The sequence below is a fragment of the Manacus vitellinus genome, unplaced genomic scaffold (genome assembly GCF_001715985.3).
Source record: "Manacus vitellinus isolate BGI_N305 unplaced genomic scaffold, ASM171598v3 scaffold_0_pilon, whole genome shotgun sequence".
NCBI classification, from domain to species: Eukaryota; Metazoa; Chordata; class Aves; order Passeriformes; family Pipridae; genus Manacus; species Manacus vitellinus.
The window spans coordinates 21306308-21323606 of NW_021938789.1; the positions used below are offsets into that span (position 1 = coordinate 21306308).

General features: G+C 43.5%; 2 protein-coding genes across 2 annotated transcripts in view; one reads left to right on the plus strand and one right to left on the minus strand.

Moving 5' to 3' along the window:
• The first annotated feature begins 4719 nt into the window (after positions 1–4719).
• RASL11B (RAS like family 11 member B) lies at positions 4720–7209 on the plus strand. The gene is made up of 2 exons (XM_018079198.2): positions 4720–4793; positions 5643–7209. Exons 1-2 carry the CDS (start codon positions 4755–4757, stop codon positions 6108–6110), a joined length of 507 nt encoding a protein of 168 aa, XP_017934687.1. The 5' UTR covers positions 4720–4754; the 3' UTR covers positions 6111–7209.
• Positions 7210–8705: 1496 nt separating this feature from the next.
• The window catches only part of SCFD2 (sec1 family domain containing 2), a 191960-nt gene continuing 183366 nt past the window's right edge, over positions 8706–17299 (minus strand). The window contains exons 9-10 of the mRNA XM_029962751.1: positions 14323–14442; positions 8706–10389 (exon numbers count right to left, since the gene is read on the minus strand). Of these exons, the coding sequence (XP_029818611.1) occupies positions 10297–10389; positions 14323–14442 (213 nt within the window). The 3' untranslated portion in view covers positions 8706–10296. The remainder of the gene's footprint in view (positions 10390–14322; positions 14443–17299) is intronic.

Consider the following 17299-nt stretch of genomic DNA (forward strand, 5'->3'; position numbering starts at 1 on the left):
TAATAATCTCCTTTATAAAACCAGTTTATTAAGGCATGGTCTAATTTTCATCACTCTTTCCCATTTCCCCTTTTCTACCACACCCCTTCATATGTTGGAGACACTTTGCTGTATGCATTGCTATATGTTAGGTCAAAATATTTATTTATGGAATGGTGTTAGAATATTCTCTGTAGGCCTCTACAAGGGATCATCCTTCTATAAAATCCTCCAGCTCAAATCTAGAGAAATTAGACTTGTTAGTGGTGACTCTTTTTAATGGTCTGTTCTGGTGTTTTGCTACTCCAACTGAGCTTATACACACTTATTCTTGAGCTGACATTGGCCCTTAATTTTAACTTTTCTGGCTCTCCCATTTTCCAAGCATCACTTTTGTATATTTTATTTTATTTTAATTATTGAACTGTTGTTAACCCACAAGTTTTACTTTCTCTGATTCTCCATCCCACGAAGGCAGGCAGCGGGGAGTAAGCAAGCAGTTGTGTGGTACTTGGTTGCTGACTGTGGTTAAACCATGACAAAAGCATTGATTTACTCTTGGCTGGACAACAGAATCACATACTCTACTTCAGGTCTTTTCTGAAATTACTTATTTGACATTGCTGGGTTTATATTTCCCTTTTTACATACTCTTACTCACCTCATGATTAACTAGTCTCTCTTATCCAAGTGCTGATCTTACAGCCAGTGGAAGAAGTTTTTGTGATTAATTTCTGCATGTCATTGGTATTGTCGAGTTTAATTGTATTTTCATTAAAACTGTTCTAAGAGGCATGCAGTTTCACCAGTATACTATTCCCACCCTTGTTTGAGCTGGTGACGCCTCCTGGCTCTGTCAACAGCACATTTCATTAGCATGTTTGTGTTCTTGATGACACCACTGTAAGGAAAATATGAAGGACGACAGGAGCATTGATGAATCACACAGAGCATTTTCCTTCAGTCTGACACTTCCCATATAAAGCACCCCTCTGTCATTGTCTCCTGATCCAAACACTTTTCTGCTTCAACAGCTGTTTCTGTTTCAACTGCTATCTGGACAGCAGCAGGTATTTTTGATCCCAAATAGATTACATCTACCACATTGCCTTTCTTGAAGAATAAGGGAAACAAAGTTCTATCAGGAAAAGATAGAACTTCTTCCTGCTGAACTTCCTGCTGAAGAAACATCTCATTTAATCACATACTTCATTTTTATCCCATTTATCCCCACACCTTTAACTATTCTTTCCTTCAAAATTTGTCCAGATTATTGTAAATTATTTCCCTTCCTTTCTTTAATGCAAGTCTTCCAGACTGGCTTGAGCACTACAGTAAAACTTCCTGCTCCTAGCACCCTCGTCTTCATACACTTGGCCTGTCTGCACTCTGGATGAGATCATTTGTTTTTCCCCCCTGCAGTAATTACCCATGACTTTCTTCCCATTACTGATCTTCCTTCTGCATCCATCTTTCACATAATCATCTTTATTAAAATTGAAAGCAAAATGCTTATTAGTTTTCTCAATACTGCCAGACTTCCTTCAATTTGTATGCCCTTCTCACTGCATGACAGCCCTGTTTCTTTTTCTGTGGTTGAACTATTTCTAGCTGACATTATTCATCATCTGCATTTCTGCATCCTGAAGACAAAACTTTCTTATGAGAGCGATCCTCCTCACTTCTACCTTTAAGTTTTCTATTTTCAGTGACCTTAGTTACCAATGTGCCAGGAAATCTTCTGTGAAACCCTTTCCCTTTGCTCAAGATACAATGTCCAGGTCATTGCTGCTGCTCTGGCATAAAGAAATCCAGTATTTGCTTTGTATTCAAGTCCTTGAGTTCTTCAGCCTTGCTGATTTTTTTTCTCATTATATCTCTTACTCTTCTCCCTTTTAATTTCTAACAGCTTTTTACAAATCTATGTTTTACCCATCTATTTATTTTAAACTGCATCTAGGAAACATTTTTTCCCCCTATGAGCTCAGTATGTAGTTAGTCTTACAATATTCTCACTACTCACAAAGCTAGACTACCATCACCTCTGGTGTTGGTCTGGTAGCTGGCTAAGAGAGCTGCTTCTCTGTTGTACCCAGCATGGCTCAGCCCCAGGTGTTGTTCAGAGTCTGCTCTCACCTTCATATCTTGGAATGCAGGAGCTACTGCAGGAGCAGAATTTTTTTTCGTTATATTCCCATTATCTTCTTTTCCATGTGCAAACGTAGCTTTGGAGCTTATAGAAAGCTCTGCACAAATGTGTGTTTGACGAGATAGAGCCCATCTTTGGCCAATGTTACCCAGTTCTACCCCCTGACTCTCTTTTAACATTTTTCCCTGCTGTGTTTTTAAGCCAAACAGTTTGGGGCTATTGCTTTTTAAAATTTATTTGTTTATTTATTTATTTATTTTTATTTTCTGTAGTTGGCATTCAGTGTTATCTAGTGGCCTTTACTATGAGGTCTCTTTCCTGAACGTGGGAGACTGATTTTATCCTCCTCTGCTACCTCTCTCCTAGCAAGCTTTGCTTGACATGTGGGCAGGTTTTATTCCTCCATTTTGTTGCTCAGGCTCCTGCTTATGCCAGAAACTGTTTCAAGTGCTTTACATGAACTGCTCCCTGTGCCTCGGCTGGTACAGTCCTCCGTTTCCCACTCACCTCTCGTTTATAATTCTCCTCCCTTGCCATTATTTTCTGTTTCTTTAACCATTGCCACATCCATGATTTCCTCGATTCCTCTCCCCCACTCTGTTCCGTGTCTTACTACCAAGCTCAAAGGACACAGACCTTCCTCCGCCTCATCCCTTGGTTTCAACTCTTTCCTTCACAGTTGCAGCCGCTCCGGTTTCAGTCGGCTCCTACTCTGTGTGCTTATTTCAAAACGCAAGGGAAGGCAAGGCAAGGCAAGAAGGCAAGGTAAGGCGGTAAGGCATCCGGAGGCGGATGGAGGGAGGTGTGGTATGGCAGGTACACACAGACCGACATCCACAGGACCGAGGTACCCCGCCAGGCTGGGAACCAGGCAGGTGACTGAGCTTTTACACACTCCGCGCGCGTTTCAGTCAGCCTGGAAGGATTTTGGGAGACGACCCCGGCGGTGTGATTTTCGGAAACTCTCGGTGCTGCAGGTGTTTGACTCCACAAAAGCGGGGAGGTCACACACAGACACAAACTGCTCGTTTCTGACAGACTCCACCGCTCCTCGAGAGGCCCGGGGGCCTCAGCCCCGCTCCCCGCAGCCGCTCCCCCTCCCGCTGCCCGGCGGGGCGGGACTCGGGGCGCGGGCTCGAGGGGGTTCTGTTCGCGCTGAGTGGCCGCGCGGCCGGGCGCGGACGCGGGGGCGAGAAAAGGTCCGGGGGAGCGGCGGCGGCGGGTGCGAGTCGCGGGTTGCGGAGCGGGATGCGCCTGACGCAGAGCATGTGCACCCATTCGCCGAGTGCGCGCCCGGCGGGGACGCCCGCCACCGCCCGGCCCGCCTCGTCAAGATCGCGGTGGTTGGGGGGCAGCGGCGGTGGGCAAGACAGGTGGGAGGGGGGCAGCGGGGCGGGTGCGGGTGCGGGGGGCCGGCGGAGCGCGGCTGTAACGGAAGCTGTCTGTGCCTGCCCGCAGCGCTCGTGGTGCGGTTCCTCACCCGGCGGTTCATCGGCGACTTACGAGCGGAAACGCAGGTAGGCGAGCGGCGGCGCGGCTTTTGTTCCCGCCGGGATGGGGGGAGGGGGTTACCGCGAGGGGGAGGAGAGGTGGAGAGGGGGCCCGGCCGCTTCGCCGCCGGTCGGGTGCCTCCGGCGGAGGTGCCCGGGCTGGACGGCGCGGGGTGCGCGCCCTGGGAGCGAGTGCCCAAAGCCCGGCGCAGAGCCGCGTCACAGGTGGGAAAGGAAGAGCGAACTGTCCCCCGGGGCTGGGGGGGCACCCGGCAGGTGCCGCCTTCGGTTCGAGCCGCCGCGGGGTGTCCTCGCTGGGAGCTGTTCCCCTCCCCGGTCTGCTCTCGCCACCTTCCGAAAGGGGCACGCCAAGCATAGCCACACGCGGTTTGTGACCGCAGCAGCCCTAGAGATGGGTTGTACTGCAGCCCCGGTCTCTGACAAAATTCGCTTTATGTGGTGAAAGTGCCCCTTTTTGAAGGAGTCTTTTAGCTGAAACAAGAAAACATTCTGTAAACCTACTGTTGTGCTGTTCTTTGCAAATTGAGTGCCAGGATCTACATGGGCTAGGCAAGGCCAGCTTAAAGAGGAAAATGGGAGAGGTGATGTTATGTACTTCAGTGAGTACAGTGGGGAGTCTAAACTAATGCCAATGTAAAATGTGCAGCATTCTGTTGAGGAAATTACTTGAAAAAGCCTAACAAACAAACCAACACAGCATATCTTACAGGCCAACCAGCAGAGAGCTTCACTTAAGTGTGTAAATACAAAATGACAAGCAAACTGCTCTTCTGTATAATAAAAGCTGGTTATTTTGCACTCTAACCTTTATCATCCAAGCTAAAATAGTCCCTAAGAAGTGATTAAGTTCCAAGTTGCACACTATTAAATCCCAGCTTCAAAACAAATCAATACAAGATTTAATCCCAGGCTTCTAGTAACATCAGAAACATTGTTAACACACAGAAAGCTTTTAACGCTGGTTTTGTGCCTCATAAGTGCCAATACAAGTTTCTCTACACAACTAATGGGCAGCAGAAGCAACATTTGTCTGCAGAGTGGTGGCTGTATTTGTGAACCTGTTGGTGTTCTTGTCAGGTAATCTCTACAGCAGGCACATCCAGATAGATGGAGAGATGTTGGCCATCCAAGTACAAGATACTCCAGGAGTTCAGGTGAGCTAGATGCAACCATGCAGTTTACCAGAGCAGCTCAAAGTGTTTGTGTGCTTGTGTCCTTCTGTGCAGCATCTTGTTATGGTCTTTCTAGAAATATTTTGCTGTCCATTTCAGAGTTTGGTGTTCTGTGTGGGAGAGGTGGCAACTAGTGTTTTAACCAGTCAAGCCAGCTGTGTTGGGTGCCTGCAGTGTGCTGGTAGTAAAAGGAAACAACTCACTGTTTTGATGAATCATTTGTTCATTGGAGGCTGAATTACTGAAGTGTCTGTTCCTGTATATTGGGAACATTAGGCACAAACCCAGAAACAATTTTGTGCAAATAAGGTACATGTGGAAAAAATTGCTATGATCACTGCCCAACAAGCTTCATAAATGTGTATGACAGAAAGCAAAGTCTGCTACATTGTGGCTGCGCTCATTAGTGTGTCACAAGTTAAAGTTTTGAATATATAGACCTGAGTAATGCTGGATTGTTGCCTTTTTGAACTGGGCAACACTCCAGGTCTAAATGCTTCCAGCTCATATCTTTGCTTCCCCAGACTTACTGTCTAGCCAGTTAATTTCCCATTCTGTGGAACTACAAAGTCTTTCTCTGCATGCAGAACTACTCAGGTCAATTTTCCATTTGAGTAGAGCAAACTCCAGTGTTAAATTCCAGCTTTTTGCAGCTGAATCAACATCTGCATTTATTCGCTATGCTCAGATTAAGTTCATACTTACAATGTGAAATGCAAATATATCTCTCTGAACCTGTAAAATGCTATTTGGCCTTACAGACTCCTGAAGACAGGTTCCTTTAATCTTTTATGACTGCAGCTATCTAACTTGAGACCGTTCATTTTTCAGATCCACGAACACAGTCTAGATTGTAATGAGCAGCTGAACAGATGCATTCGCTGGGCAGATGCCCTAGTGATTGTCTTCTCCATCACAGACTACAAGAGCTTTGAGCTACTCAGTCACCTTTACCATCATGTGCGACAGCTGCATCCAGGGAACACGGTCCCCATTGTCATCATTGCAAACAAAGCTGATCTCTTGCATATCAAAGAGGTGGAGCCTCAGCAGGGACTTCAGCTGGCCAATATGCTGGGCTGTACTTTCTATGAAGTATCTGTCAGTGAAAACTATAACAATGTCTTCAATGCCTTCCATCTCCTCTGTAAAGAAGTCAGTAAACAGCAAATAACCAGCACCCCTGAGAGGAGGAGAACCTCTCTTATTCCACGGCCAAAATCACCCAACATGCAGGATCTGAAGAGAAGGTTTAAGCAAGCTTTGTCTGCCAAAGTGAGGACTGTCACTTCTGTTTGACAGCGGTGCCCTTGGTCTACCTGACATTTTGCCGGAGATTGAAACCTTGGGTATTTAACACTGGCACTTCTAGAGTCCAAGGCATGTGATAGAAGGAGTTTGAGTAGCCTTTTACATGGCTGTAGAAGTCTCTAAGCAGTTGCTTAAAAAAGGAACAATGTCAGATTGGAAAAGGAAAAAAACCCCAAAACACAAAAACTCTTGAAAAATAGTTCTAGGATGTGACTTGCAGAACAGGTATTTTCATTTGGAAAATGAACTTTTCAGTAAATGAAACTGTTTGTCTTTACCCCAGTTGGACAGATTTGGTCTTCCTTTGTGCAGAAACAGCCTTTTAGCTGTAACTCAACTTGTACTTGAGCAGGGAAATGTCCTGAACCTCAGGTCACTGTTCAGAAGTAACCACTTAAGTCTTGTTCTCACGTGAATTAAGGACACAGCATGATGTATGTGTTTAATTTTATTGCACGGTAGAACTGGTTTTTTCCCCCTGTATTTCAAAACAAATAAGCAAACATGAAATTGTTCTGTAAAAAGAAGTGTAAAGTAAGTGCACAGGACTGAGCATCAAGACTGTAAACAATGGTCCTTTATTTTTCTACTAGCCATGTTATTGCAGACAACTTGACCAGATTCTTTGTATGCAAAACTATTGTCTGCAGAGTGTAATTGTATTTAATTACAAACAACTTTTTTATGGTCTCCAGACTAAACGGTCCAACAGGGAGCTTCCAAGGAATGAGTGTGGAGTTGGAGTGATAGTCTATTACAGATGCCATTCTAAGACATCTCTGTCTCTCCTGTGTGCAGTAGGCAGAAAAGATGTGAAGCATGGCTGGCTCCAGGCAATGAAGCTGGGGGCTTGTTCTGAGTGGAGCCAGACCTTCTTAAAACACATGGCAGATTTATATAAAGAATTTTTTTTTAAATATTGAGTCAATGGAGTTCACAGCCTAAGGGCCTTATACACATGCACTTTAAAAAGCCAGTTGTGCTTTTGCTTAAACTGTAACTTATTTATTTTGTGTACAGTTACTCCTCCTAGGGAGTGGACTCTTCATTCTTACTGCCTTGTTCAACATTAAATTTTTGAATTGCATATTTCCTCCTGTGTTGTTTGTGGGTGGGGAAACAATGGGTGACAATCAGAGAAATGTTGAGATAAAGCAATAGCTTTCTCAAGGTCGTTAACATACATTGCAGAAACAGTAAGGTGGCCTTTTCTGCCTATACTGTTCCTTTATTAGCTTAAACCACAGGGGGGTAGCTCTCACAACTGCTTTACAACTTCCTTTTTAAGAAATTCTTTTAGGAGAGGAACTGAATAAGGCAGAGACCTTTCAAATGAAAATGAGATTCTTCATTTCCCCTTGTCAAAAATACTTCAATATTTCTCAACTGGAAAGGAATGGTGTGAGGTAGGTCGAAATTGGGAAGAATACAAATTCTAAGTGACTGCCCCTTTCTCCTTAAAAAAAATAAATATATTGAGCTATATCACAATGAAGAACTTAAATTGCAAGTCTTCAACTACCTCATGTTTAAAGTAGCTTTACTGAGAGCCTTCCTGAGGAGGCTGTTTCTGCTGGGCTGAGGCTGACGGCTGTACAGACTCACCTGGTTAGCACACAGCTGTAGTAACTGGTGCAGGGAAACTCTGACAGGGTCCTGCTGACAGTCTTTTGGATGATGAGCTACGAGCCAAAGTGACAGGACAGGAGTTGCAAACAAAACTGAGCTTGCCCTACCAATTTGAACTTACATTATTAATATAGTAGTAAACCTATTTGCCAAGGGTGGCTTCTCTTCCTGCCTTTTGAGTATTGCTTAGTGTCACAGGCAGAGGACTTAAATACTCCTTGCTGTGGTCCTGCACTTGCCCAAGCAAATCTCTTCTGTGCTGTTCCTACCCACATGAAACTGGGAGAAGGTCTCTCATCTCACCTATTCCCTGAGCACAGGCTATGTGTAGCTGCTACAGCTATTTCCTACAAATCAGAGCTTACTATTACACTAGGGCCACTGGAAAGATTCCAGTGCAGTTTTGGTCTAGAAGTACTTGAGTATGAGATGGTGGCTGAGTTCCAGTATCAATTGCCACAGCTGTGGCCTCACTGGCTGAGAAGATTCCTCCAAAGTGTGTGTGGGGGGGCCTGGAAAACTAGTTTTTGCTTCAGTCAAAGGTGCTACTTCACCCACAGGGAATGGAAGATCACCAGTGTCTGCTTAGACTCACCCCTTGTCTTCTCAATACAGTACATCTTTAGATGGCCAAGTCAGAGACCTGAGAACATCTGAGGAAAGAGAGGTGAGGGAGTGGAGACCACACCTGCCAGCCTCCATCATCTCAGGAAAGCAGTGGTATCTCAGAGGTGTGAGTACCTGAGCTCACTGGCCAGCAATGACCACCGGACATAGATGAGCCTTTCTGCTACAGAGCCGTTGTGTGAACAGAGTGCGGAAAACGTTCTAGGACACCTCCTAAGATAAAAGGTCTAGATTCCTAGGGGCAATAAAATAATGCAAAAGGGGTTGCAGGAATATGCAGTTCTGGCAGGTGTAGCTCTGCATACTAGGAGAAAAGGAGAAGACGGATCAGGTTTGGCACTGTAAGAGCATTGCTTTATTGATTACAGAATTTGCAAAACAACCATATTCTAAGATTAAACAGTACAGAATGAGAGAAAAGAAACCAAGAGACTGGCTGTTTGCTTTCCAGTTGCTCTATTCAAACTATTCCTTGCGATTTTAATATTGCAATCACATAACATTTCTCATTTTTTATAACACAAAGTTCCATTCTATAGTCATTCCTATAAATTTCTCTTCCATAGAGGCGACATTGTCCATGCTTTATAATTGGTCCATTGTTTCCTTCCAGCCACTCAAAAGTGAATTTAAACCAAAATGCACCCTTTTCTGAAGACCATTATAAACATTTAGGAGAACTAATGCTAGCTAGTGAAAATGTAGAAAACTTCCCATTTAAGCTACTCTTTGGCATCGTAAAGAATGCTATGATAGAGTGAATGCCACTTATAATTTCACATTCTCATCTCATTGTAAGCTGTAGTCATAGCATTCCTTAATGAAGAGAGAGGATGCAGCTTCAGAGCTCCACCATTTTATGCTGCAATTTGGAAATCTCGGTGCTGTATGCAACTATAATTTCTGTTGGCTGCTGCTTTTTTATAACAGATTGTAGCAAAGTTTTATAAAAAAAATTACATAACTGAATTTGACTGCAGCTCTTCTCTGATCATAAAATAAAAGCAGTTCTCTAATCATGCTGTTCATAAATCTAGTTCAAGAATGGATCTGTGCTGTGGCCTCTTGAAAATGTGACCCTGCCTTTTTTTTTTTTTCTCTTTTTTTCAAATCCATGTGAGGGGAGGATTCTTCCAGGGTTACCATCCAACCAACACAGCCCATATGCCCTCCTGTGTAAATCTAGATATGTGTGCTGTCAGAAACAATCTTTTCTTCTGGGACTGTGGGTGGAGAAACTAGAGCAGGAAACAGAAAGCTGAGAGAGAAGCAGCCATGTAACCCAGGCCTTGAGTCTGATTCTCCGCTTCCCTGCCTCTACCAGTCCTGCCAGTAGAGCATCACTGGACTGGGAGCTGCTGTGCCAGCTAAATCAGGGCTGTGCTCCATGATCTCTCTGCAGTGAGGGACGAAGTAAGAGCAGAGACTGTTCACATTGTATAAGGCACACATATTTTGCAAGGTAGCATGACGAAGGGTGGATTTTGCTAGCCTTTCACTCCCTCAGCAGCATTTCCCACCAAACACAACCCCAGCAAAACCATTAGGAATTTTCAGAGAAAAAAGTACTGCTTGTTGAGGAGGGAAAATTCAGCATCACCTGGTCCTCAGCTGCTCCTTTTCTAGGGAATTATTACAATCACCCTCACTACATCGAATGGGGTTGGGAGCAATTCAAACTGCACAGTGCTATTGTTAAGGAGGGGGGACTTGTTGCTGGACAACTGGACCATTTTGAAGAGCTCCCCATTAGCTGCACATGTTCCCTTTCAGCCAGATACCCAGCTGCTTCACCTGGAGCTGTAACTGCAGCAGGTGACACGTCAGTTTTTGGAGGGCTACTGAGAAGAACGACAGACCAGGGATTTGATGTTTCCGGGTGAGGCGCTCACTCATCTTCTCCACAGATCCTCCCCTGTCAGATATCAGTGTCAGGCTGGAGGTGGTCTGGGGCAAACAACAACTCAACAGCACTATGTGGTGTCAGGAGTGCAGAGGAGAGCACGATTACCTGAAAGAAGGGGAACAAGAAACAAGTCAGACTGAAGGGAACTGAGACAGTGCTAATGAGCCATGGATATGAATGGTTTGCTTCACCCAGCTCTAGACAGGCTGTGTGTTTCTGGTGTTTACTGACAGGGACATACGACTTGTCCAGTGAAACTGTCTGCTCTCTAATAACTGTAGTTAAATCACTTTAAGGAGCATAATGACTGGTAGCATTGTATTCTTAATGAATGTGTGCTTTGACACACTTCTACCCACATCTTACCAGGTGATTTGTTGTTGACTGCCATTGCGTTTGCTGTGAGGCACCAGCTGAGGAAACACTGGTTTCCTCTCCTTTAGCACAGATCTGAGTGATACCTGTTTTTTCTCAGTTGAAGATAAGATGAGCACCACAGAAATGCTGCTGGCCTGCTGCAGGGAGCCACAGTCCCTGCTCAGAAATGTCTCTTCAGACCAGGCACATGATGTTCTGCATATCAGGTCAACCCTGAGCATTGTCAGATACTGTTGCTTTGGTTTCTTGTGGTTTTTAATACCAGATGGGTCTGATGAAAGAAGCCATCGCTCAGTACAACCATGATACACAACCTGCTAGATGCAGGTATCTGTTTTCCTTAAGTGAAAACTAGTATATAGTTGCCTAGTGTGAGCAAAGCTATCACTAAGGAGCAAGTGCATACACTCTTGCTGTGTGGAGCTAACCCAGGGTCGAAGTCATAGGACACTGCTTTTACAGTCCATAGGGTCAGGACTGCAGGGGGGGATGTGGGGGCAGATTAATCATACTAGCCTACTTGAAAATGAATTTGCTTCTTCAGTGCAAATCCAAGGACAGGAAGCACAAACATCAACAATGGAGTATGTCTGTGTGTCCATGTACTGTAGTAGTTTTCAAAGCACTTGTGCTGTCCATCATATGGCTTAAGTGTGTGGTAATGCTGCATTTCAACTTTTTTTGTTGTTATTTCTTTCATCTTTTCACTTCAGATACTGAAAGGATCCCTTCTGTACTGGTGATAGTCTTCCCCTCACTTCTCCTCTTCCCTTGTCCTCCCACACAATCTGCAGCAAACTGACACTGATTATCTCTTCCTTCCTAAGCCTGAAAAACTCTCTGTAACTCGCAGATGCCAAAGGCTGACGCTGTCTTACTTAAATTACATGAGAATCAGACTGTAGGACAGTATGTGCTCATCTTGTTATCATGCAGCTTAACTCTGAAAAGCATGAAGCGACACGTTACCAAAGTTTTTTGAGTGTACAAGCCAAACATCACCAATAGCCATTGACAGATAAAAGCAATTTCTTCTTGGAGTCCTACCACTGAGCCCTGAGGGGATTGGTGCAACTAAAAGCAAGCCCAGAGAGAAAAAAGAGATCTGCAACTTTAACATCTCAGAAAGGATGCTGCCAAATACAGCAGGACTTTCCTCTGTTCCCCCCAGTATCTCTGAGGGCTCATCAAGAGGGATAAATAGTGAATGTTTGTTCTTTCATTTCTAAAGAGAAGAGGGGAATTCCCCAGATAACTAATGTCCACCTCTTCTCCAGGCAGCTCTCTTCAGGACAGTCCTTTGCAGACCTCCTTGTTCTGTAGAGCGTGTCTGTCTTTCATCCCTCACCTGAAGGGCTACCCCTCCTGGTGGCAGCCAAGGTGGAAGAGCCAGGAGCTCCCATCCTGACCCACTGAGCTCCAACGGACAGTTTCCCCCCAGCAGAGGGCAGGGAAGGATGCAGCTAACATCTGCTGCTGCATCTGGAGGGGTTTATCCGTCTGCCTGCCTCAGCCACAATCAGAGATGGTTGTGCATGTTGGGAGAAGGGAGAGTGAAACTTCCTCTCATGCTCCTCATTATTCTCCTGATTGGAGCAGAGAAAGAGAAGTAATTTCTTCCTTTAAAAATAAGGTACTTCTCACGAGGTATGGGGAGCTGTTTACCACCATCCAAAACCCAACAATGCGTAGGAAACACTGTATTCCTTTGTGCTTCTCCATGAGAAATAAAATAGTCATTCATATTCAGATGCAAAGCAGTTCTGTGGATGGAAACATGTGTCCTTTTCCACATTTAAATGTCATTTGCCTCAATTCCAAACAACTGCTGAAGTAATCAGTACACCCTGTCAGTTTTCATTCAGTTACTTTCCTCAATTTTTGCACTCAAACATTTCCCCATTTTTCCAAGAGCCAATATGAGTACAAATGTTAGTGCTTTGTTTGACTGGAAGGGACTTGGAAGGCCAGTGCTCCTCTGATGCCTGAACCTGATTGCTCGAACAATACAAAAAAGCTCTGTTAAACCCTGGCTCAAGTTAGATAAATGCCAGGCTTCTTGAAAAGAGAATAATCCTAAACAGGTGGCGCATATTCACAGCTACAGTGCAGAAATCCAGGTAAATCCAACAAACTTACAAACTTTTTTTATGTGAGAGACTTGCACAACTGCTTCTTTTCTTCTTTCTCTTCCTCCTCCCACCTCTCCCTTAAAGTCCTTTCACCTCTAACACAGCACATTTGCACAAAGGGCAAGATGCAGTAAAAGCTTAAAATGCTTTAGGAATCTGCCTCAGAGGGTGACCTGCTGCCAGGGTTAAGCCAAAGCAAAGCAACACCAGATCCAATGTCACCACTGTCAAGCCTTAAGTTCCTTCAGAAAGCCAGCTGAAAATCCCCTGCATAGTTCTCAACCAACTCAGATGTTAACCCTCTGTTTATCTTCCAGGGTGTTTTAATACATTTTGTGCATGGATTAACTTGCCCATCAGTGTGTCACAACTCAGTTCGCCTCCAAGAGGGAAAAGAATTCAATTCATTGTTTTGGGGAGATTACCAATAGGCTAATAGGGGAGAAATGTGTTATCAGATCAAAAAAACATCGCTAAAAATGGTACTCCATCTTACAAAATACTGCTTGAGACTGATTTGCGAAGATAACTAAAATATGGAAAACGCATGTTAAACTGAGGGGCTGCTCTGCCTTTGGTTAGCTCCATTTTGCTACTGATTTCTCTCTAATCAAAACTATATTCCATAGGAATTGAAAATAAGATGTTCACAAGCCACCCTGGAAACTAGAGTTACGTTTATGAAGAATCTGGTTACACAGCACTTTGGAGTTTTTATACCACCCTTTTTATCTGCAGTACTCAATAGACACCTGAGCGGTCCTCCAGAATTAATGGTGCCACCAGAGTTCATCCATCCTACTCCTCTTCTCCCTCCCTTCTCCATTCAGATGATAGCTACTGTAGTCAAGTTCTGCTGCCAGAGAGCGGACAAGGCAAAGCCCAGCCACATGGATGCTATTGAAGCTTCACTGTGAGAGCCATCCTCCTTCAAGGAGTCCAACAGCACATTCAAGGGATGCAGAGTCTTGGGGGCTTTCTCCACATCACCTGCTTCAGGCTACTTAAGGTCTAGTGGTCAGGTATCTATCACAGATACCTGGCCAGACACAGAAACAGTACAGCTGTGTCTAGGCTAATTTATTTTGCTCCTCAGCAATGCTAAGTGGCTTGCCTTCAGGATTACCACAGATAAGTCAGGTGGTACCCAGGCTCCTTCAGAGTACCCCTGCACTATGCCAGGGAACCTGTAGCCTTTCAGAACAGCAAATGTTTCTGTTAATAAAGAATAAAAAGAAACTAATCTTTTGAGACATGATGAAAGTTCCTTCAAATTAATGTCAGTCTGTTCTGAATTTTCCAACCTGAGTCTGTACTTTTGTTGCTGCCTATAGCATGTAAAAAACCAGATCACCGGTGTTTGAATATTTGGTGTCTACAGACGTTTCACAGCAAAACCCTAACATCATTTCTGTCCACGTGGCAGTGGCTTTCTGAAGGTTTGGTACCAGTGCTATAAGGAACATGATTTGATTAATTTTCTTATGTTTCATTTAGATAAGAACTGCATGTTTAGAGCTATTTTTACCTGGGTACCAGGTTTGTGTGTTGCTACCAAATCCTTCACCATTTTGACCTCAGAGACTGACACTCCACCAACCATAAAGATGATCAGAAGAGGATGATCACCAGGGTGAGGGCGATTCACCTGTAAAATTAAGGAAAGCATTATTTGTAGTTGCTCCATCCAGGTCCAAATCTATACATTGCCAGTGACTGGCTGCCTGAGCTGCTAGAGGAAGACCAAAGAGGAAGCTCAGAAAGAAATATTCATAGAATGCTGGTTTCTGTAGCAGCTGAGAGGGAAATCAGTGGGGATGATGTCCAGTTAAAGCTAATTAACTGTTTCCAGGGAAATAAAGTCTCCATGGATTCCACTGAAACCTAGAAGAGTTTCTTATGAAGTCTGAGGGCTTCTCTCTCCTTTCTTTCTACTTTACTTACCTCCCTTTCCCAGAGTGGGAGGAGAGTACTTGGGTGGTACGTGTATATTTTGGACATATGTATGCATGAGGCTTTAAGGAATGAGGAATAAATTACTACCCAGTAGAAGAAAGGAGTCCAGCCTAAACATGCCAGAACCCCCGGCTGAGGTCAACTAGGGAAAAAAATTTATGCAATGTGTTTTCACCAGTGCAGCGAATAATCTTTTACAGTTGATCCAATAAAAATAAATCAGGTCCTTTACAATATAAAATCAGTTTCTAGCTTGTTTAATTTCAGAATTTTCAATACTTGTACGACTGCCTTGTAACTAATATAGAGAAACTTTACCTCAAAGAAAATACTTTTTTCATTTTTCCACATTTATCTTTAAAATGGCACAAACATTCCACTTCAGTTAAGACTTTATAAAACTGCATTTTGATTTTAAATGTGAAGGTGATGCTTTACATAATTTTCTTCTTAACCACTTCTAGAAGTTTGACGACTCTGCTGTTTCCTAGCAAACTCTTTCTTGAGAAAACATGTTGCCCTGACAATGCCTTTCTCTACTCTGGGAGTGATGTCAACAGAGCCCACGCAATTGCTCTTGTCACATCACCAAAATGTTTGGCTCTAAAAAGTAACAGAACAGTTTAATTTCCTTTTACATCTCCATATCCTGCCCCTCCACGAGCATAGGTTTTTAACAGCGTTCATTTGACAGAATGATAGTGGTCATCAGCCTGTGTTTGGGTGCAGCACGGTTCCTTTCCTTTCACCACCACAGCAGATACCTTTGATCCTTCTGGCTCTAGCTTCTGAGGGTACAGCTCTCCTTCTTTTCCTTAATTTGGCTTTCCTATATTTAGTCTTTGGGCAGTTTTTCATCCTGCAGGTCTGTCAGGCGTTCTGCCTGGCAACCTTCTGCAAAGACTCTTCCCTTTGAAGCCAGCACGGAGAGATGGCAGACTCTCTCTCCAGGCTAGCTGACTTTGATTACATAGGACTCCCTGTTCAATGCTGCTCCCCAGGCAAGGAGCTCTTGAATTCCTGGGAATTTGAAACCAGTACAAAAGCCTTAGACAGATGTACTAGTGAACTGAGTATTTGTGTGATGGGTGTTTATTCTCTCATTTGCACCCACTTTGTCAGCCATCTTCACTGACCTGATGGCACAGATAGCATATATACTACAATTGCAGGATGTCCTGCAACTAGTGCAATACTGAGCAGTTTTGCATTTACACCAACAGACCAATTAAATGGATACACCAGAGCTTACAAACACTTTCTTTATGCCCTTTCCCACATCAGTTTTCTCACTTCTTACTATCTGCACTCAACATATTGTCAACCTCAAATGAAAAAAAGTCAATTTTTACTACAAATACCATGTGGAGTGTAAGACTAAAAATATTTACCTACAAATCAGAGCAAATAGAACTATTACTTGATAAAATACTAAAGTATTTCATGCCATAATTGCTGAAGGCACTGAAGCAAAGTTAAAGAAATAACTGCTCACAAAGATGACGAGGATGAAAATTGACAAAGCACTCTGCTACAGCATTCTGTCAGGTAATAAAGTATACTATTTTTTTCCTTTTCATGGCTCTTGCTCTTCTGAACCCTGTCACCAGAGCAAACAGCTCCACTCCATCTCACGAATCTTCTGAATTACATTGAATGAAGGGTCATTTAAAGAACTCAAATACTTCTTTATGGCATGAAGTTGTGTCACTGTTAAGGTTAGATATTAAAAAAAGACCAGAGGGTGGTTGGGCACTGGAACAGGCTCCCCAGGGAAGTGGTCACAGCACCAAGCCTGACAGAGTGCAAGAAGTGTTTGGACGATACTCTCAGACACATGGTGTGACTCTTGGGAATGGTCCAGTGCAGGTCAGGACTTGGACTTGATGGTCTTTGTGGGTCCCTTTTAACTCAGAACATTCTGTGATTCTGTGATTCTTAATGTCTTTCCTAGTGACAACCAACTCAAAATAAACATGTGTGCAGAAGATTGGGCACACTGAAAAAACACCCAGTATAAGAACATTAATCAGAAAACACAAGCTTTCAGGGCAATGTTAAAGAGAAAACGTCTTGACAAATCATTTCCTTCAGTCAAAATAAACCTAGATCCAAACACATGGTGCCTATATAAAACTTATTATTTTTCAGAAGACTAAAGTTCAAACCACAAATTCCAGAAATGTGTATTAAAAATACTATTAGGCATGCAAACTCTAAATTAAATTAAAATTGAAATGCAAAGGGTCTTGGGATCTGTAATTTTGTTATGCTATGCATAAGTGTTTTGAAGGAGGACAATACTTTGGGTACAAAATACTTGGCTATGTTAAGAATGCAAGTTTCTGCCAATTTTTTTTTGTTTGATAGTACAACCACCCAAGGCTCTTGCTCGAATGAACTGGCTGCATGTAGCTCAATACAACTCATTTCAGTGATACAGAAGAAGAACTGAAATGGACTGCAACAAAAGTAACATGTATCTTCTGGATCCTTCTAAAGTTCGGTTGATTTGGGACATTTCCAAGACCTCTGAATTTACTGTGAAC

Excerpts from the sequence above, each read along its gene's own strand:
- RASL11B (XM_018079198.2), top strand. The coding sequence starts at position 4,755 with ATGTTGGCCATCCAAGTACAAGATACTCCAGGAGTTCAG. Across the intron at positions 4,794-5,642 it reads AAGATACTCCAGGAGTTCAG|ATCCACGAACACAGTCTAGA; the intron begins GTGAGCTAGATG and ends TTCATTTTTCAG.